The 4,999-nt window shown below is 40.7% G+C and overlaps 1 protein-coding gene across 1 annotated transcript; it reads left to right on the top strand.

The window, feature by feature from the left end:
- Positions 1–528: 528 nt before the first annotated feature.
- LOC104951108 (extracellular calcium-sensing receptor-like) lies at positions 529–3,446 on the top strand. The gene is made up of 6 exons (XM_010777743.1): positions 529–632; positions 716–1,004; positions 1,095–1,832; positions 1,923–2,150; positions 2,255–2,378; positions 2,539–3,446. The coding sequence occupies exons 1-6, from the start codon at positions 544–546 to the stop codon at positions 3,444–3,446; spliced, it is 2,376 nt and encodes a 791-aa protein (XP_010776045.1). The 5' UTR covers positions 529–543.
- The last annotated feature ends 1,553 nt before the right edge of the window (positions 3,447–4,999 follow it).

A 4,999-nucleotide genomic window follows, 5' to 3' on the forward strand; every position in this document is an offset into this window, starting at 1 on the left:
TAAACGCTATATATGAATTCCAACATTTTGGCAGAACTCCTCTGCCTGAGTTAAAGTAGAAACGTCACAATGTAAAAATATATAGTATTTACAGATGTATTCAAATTAAAGTACAGAAATATGAAGTATTCTTGGATCATCCAAAGTAACAGTATGCAGAATGGCCCTTTCAGTGTGATATATTAGAGTGTTTATTTTTGTTAAGCCTTTATTTACAGCAAACATTTTTATTCTATAACATATCAAATGTTGTGAACAGAGGTTGTCCTACAGTAACCCACTTTTGTCTGATTGGTTAGTAAGAGGCCAGTGACCCCTGCCTACAACATAGATAATAAACATCACATTTAAGTCCACTTCCACTCTGACCTGACAAGGTAGGTCTGCCTATTCAACATTTGGGAGTGGAACATGTCACATGTGATAACACTGCTGGTTTTCATTGGGCCCCTGTTGGTATTTGGATCATCCGAGGATGAAACTCCTATCTGTCAGATCGTTGGGAGTCCAGAGTTCCCTCTGCTGTCTAAAGAAGGAGTCGTCATGATCGGGGGAGCCTTTTCCATTCATAGCAAAATCACCCAACCTCCTCTTTCTTTTACAGAGAAACCAACACGTCTGACATGTTCCAGGTAATATTCATCTCTATATATAAATGCTTCCTCATAAGGTCTTCACAGTGAATACAAGTTGTATTTTTCTCTTTGTGTCTCAGTGTCAACCTCAGGGAGTTTCGATTTGCCCAGACAATGATCTTTGCAATTGAGGAAATAAACAAAAGTGAATTTCTTCTCCCAAATATTTCAATTGGATACCGTATTTATGACAACTGTGGCTCAACATTTACCTCCATGCGAGCTGTAATGGCTCTGATGAATGGGGACGAGAGGGCTGTGGGAAAAGGCTGCTCTGGTCAATCAGCTGTCCATGCTATAATTGGGGAGTCTGAATCGTCTTCAACCATTGTCCTATCACGCACTACTGGACCATTCAAAATTCCAGTGGTAAGAGCTTTGTCTATGTGTATCTGTAATGTTTTGCATCTATTAAATGGTGACTCTCCTTTTTCTTTCCCTCTCTCTCTCTATGCTTAGATAAGTCATTCAGCTACTTGTGAGTGTTTGAGCAAAAGAAAGGAGTATCCCTCTTTTTTCCGAACCATTGCCAGTGACCTCTACCAAAGCCGAGCCCTCGCTCAGCTGGTCAAGCACTTTGGCTGGACCTGGGTCGGGGCAATCAACAGTGACAGTGACTATGGCAACAACGGCATGGCCATCTTCCTTGCTGCAGCCCAAGAGGAAGGAGTGTGTGTGGAGTATACAGAGAAATTTCACAGGACAGAACCAGAAAAACTAATGAAAGTGGTAGAAGTGATCCGAAAGAGCACTGCCCGGGTCATTGTTGGATTCCTAGCCCATGTGGAAATGAACAACCTTCTCGAACAGTTGAGTCTGCACAACATCACAGGCCTGCAGTTTATTGGTGTAGAGGCCTGGATCACAGCTGACAGCCTTGTGACTCCCACCAGCTTTAGTGTGCTGGGTGGTTCATTGGGTTTTGCTGTGCAAAAGGCCAATATCAGTGGCCTGGAAGATTTTTTGATTAAAGATTTCTGGGAAACAGAGTTCAATTGCAAGGAGAAAACAGAAACGTCATGCAAAGAAAACCAGGATCTAATGGAATTTAAAGATTATGGTGATGACGTGACAGAGCTGAGATACTCCAGTAACATCTACAAAGCCATCTATGCTGTGGCCCATTCTCTGCACAGCATCCTAGAGTGTTCCAAAAGTCAGGGGTGTGAGAACACTGTAAATGTTACTCCCTGGCAGGTAAAACGTAGATATTACTAAAGTGTTTATTTTTCGTCTTTGTTCATTCATTCATTAATTCATTGACATATTGTTTTACTGCTCTTCCAGGTAGTTGAGTCTTTAAAGCAGGTTCATTTTACTATTAAGAATGGGGAGCAGGTGTGGTTCGATAACACTGGAGCAGCTGTTGCTCGCTATGAGGTGGTGAACTGGCAGCGGGGATCAGATGACTCAGTTCAGTTTAAACCTGTTGGCTATTATGACGCCTCCTTACCTCTTGGACAGAAGTTTGTCCTCAAGACTGAAGACATAGTGTGGCCAAGAGGGAAGACAGAGGCAAATATCTTCATTGACAGTAAAATCTACATTGATGTGTCTTGTTTGACCATATGTTATTTTGAATAACGTTGAAAAATACTATTACTGTTTTTCTTTCAAAGTTGCCTGTGTCAGTGTGCAGTGAGAGCTGTCATCCAGGAACTCATAAAGTCCTTCAGAAAGGAAAGCCAGTGTGCTGCTATGACTGTATACCATGTGCAGAGGGAGAAATCAGCAACAGCACAGGTATATGTACCACAACCTGGAGATATGGCAATTTTCATACATTGTTTGCTTTCTACACTCTGTGCATCATGTTAAAGTTTGCTATGGTACAGTCTCTTATTTACGTTTTTAAGATGTAACTGATGCAATTAAAATAATAGTGACAATATTTCTATTACAGATTCTAATGACTGCCATAAGTGTCCTGAAGAGTATTGGTCCAATGAAAACAGAGATACATGCATACCGAAAAATGTTGAATTCCTCTACTTCACTGAGGTTATGGGTATATTACTTGTATTTTTCACTTTGTTTGGTGTGCTCCTTACTTTTATTATAGCCACTGTATTTCTGATAAATAAGGATACTCCCATTGTAAGGGCTAACAACTCTGAGCTGAGCTTCCTGCTGCTCTTCTCCTTGACTCTGTGTTTCCTGTGTTCTCTGACCTTCATCGGCCGGCCCTCTGAGTGGTCCTGCATGCTGCGACACACAGCATTCGGCATCACCTTTGTCCTCTGTATCTCTTGTGTTCTGGGGAAAACAATAGTGGTTCTAATGGCCTTCAGGGCTACACTTCCAGGCAGTAATATGATGAAGTGGTTTGGGCCTGCCCAGCAGAGACTCAGTGTTCTGAGTTTTACTCTAATACAGGTTATCATTTGCATACTTTGGCTGACAATCAATCCTCCGTTTCCCTTTAAAAATATGAACCACTATAAGGATAAGATTATTCTTGAGTGTGCCCTGGGATCACCTGTAGGGTTCTGGGCTGTGTTAGGATACATAGGGCTCTTAGCTTTGTTATGTTTTCTACTTGCTTTCTTTGCTAGAAAGCTGCCTGATAATTTTAATGAAGCTAAATTTATCACATTCAGCATGTTGATATTCTGTGCGGTCTGGATCACCTTTATCCCAGCTTATGTCAGCTCTCCTGGGAAGTTCACTGTGGCTGTGGAGATATTTGCTATTCTGGCCTCCAGTTATGGGCTACTATTCTGTATATTTGCACCCAAATGTTTTATTATTGTACTCAAACCTGAACTGAACACAAAAAAACATCTGATGGGGAAAACTGAATCCAATTAAATACAAATAAAATAAGTCTTTTATTTATTTTTATTTTATGGTTTGGCTTGAATTTTGCAGTGACACTATTCGTTACAAACATTATTAGCTAAAACAAAAAATTATTATATTTGAGATGATTCCATGTAGTGAATCCTAGCTATCTGGTAGTACAGTACTGACATCAAATACATTTAGAATAATTTGTATTTCATATTAATAAATCAATTAAAAGTTTAAACCATCCATGACTTTCTGTGTTTTCATTTCAACTTTATTTCACAAAAACATGTAAAAATGTGTTTTATAACCTCTCCTGGAATGTTTGTTATGTAGTAGCCCCAAATATATTAAAGCTATTAAAATAAAACATCTTAACCTCACTTTATTCAGGGACATTACTTTGCAGACCATGTTCCAGTGGCGGCCGGCCCATAGGGGCGCTAAGGGCGCCGCCCCACCTCTTCCCACATTCTACATTGTCATAAGAAAATACTTACACTTGTATTAATTTGAAACTTTTTTTTTAATTAACAAGGTATATATTATATAGTCGGTTTCAGTAAAATGTATAATCTACAATCAAATATAGATTACGATTGTTTTACGATGTCTAAAGTTACTGATAAATAATGTGTTTCCTGCTTGTGACGCAGAAAGTGTTGCATGTGCAGTCCGCACCCCTTCATTGCATCAATCTCATTAGGCCAATCCTGATTGGCTGGTGATCTTGACGTCAGCGTCAGGGAATCTACCCCCTATAACTAGCTTGCGCTACGCCGCATGCATCATTCAAACACCTCTTCTCGCTTTAGGGCTGTGCAATTTAATCGATCCTGCGATATATATCGATATTTTGTTTCCCGAGAAAGTATCGATATTTCAGCCGCGGGTATCGATACATTAACTCCCATTCAAATCCCCCGTGTTCCGCATGGCACTTTGCTCGCTGCCCATTCCCCCCCGTTCGCTTTGCATGAAGAGCGGTTACGTCAGCCAGCCGAGCCGCTAGTGTCGCTGTAGAGCATTTCTAATCTAGATACACAGACGCCGGTGTCTTCTTCTCGCAGTGAGTGCGAAGCGGTTCAGGAGAATGGCGGTAAACATTAACCACACTGGAGAGGGTCTTCTCAACCGCCGGAGATATCGGCCCAATCCCAAACCACTCCCTCGACGGAGTGAACTCCGTCTGTAGCCACACTCGCAGCTCAACTAGGCTCCCCCCTATCAGATGGAGGGAGTAAATACAGCAGCAAGCTTTGGGACGGCCTCCCCTCTCTCCGGCAGAAACAGGAAATGCCGTAACTGTATGTAACAACGGTTTCAAATCAGCATCTCTTAGACAAAAAGTTTAAATTAATAACTCAAATAAAACTCCTAACATCTTTCATTGTGTTTCAAAGCTCTTTTAGTTTTAAACCTGATGTTTATAAGCTTCTTAGTTTTTGCAACGGTCTGTAAATATACACAACTTTATAATAAAATGCACACATTTACCTTTTTCCAGACTAAACACAGGTATGATCCTAAGTCAAAACATATGAGGTTATCATGAGGTTGTTAACATCTCAGTG

This window comes from Notothenia coriiceps, unplaced genomic scaffold (assembly GCF_000735185.1).
Source record: "Notothenia coriiceps isolate Sejong01 unplaced genomic scaffold, NC01 NC01_scaffold00018540, whole genome shotgun sequence".
Classification (NCBI taxonomy): Eukaryota; Metazoa; Chordata; class Actinopteri; order Perciformes; family Nototheniidae; genus Notothenia; species Notothenia coriiceps.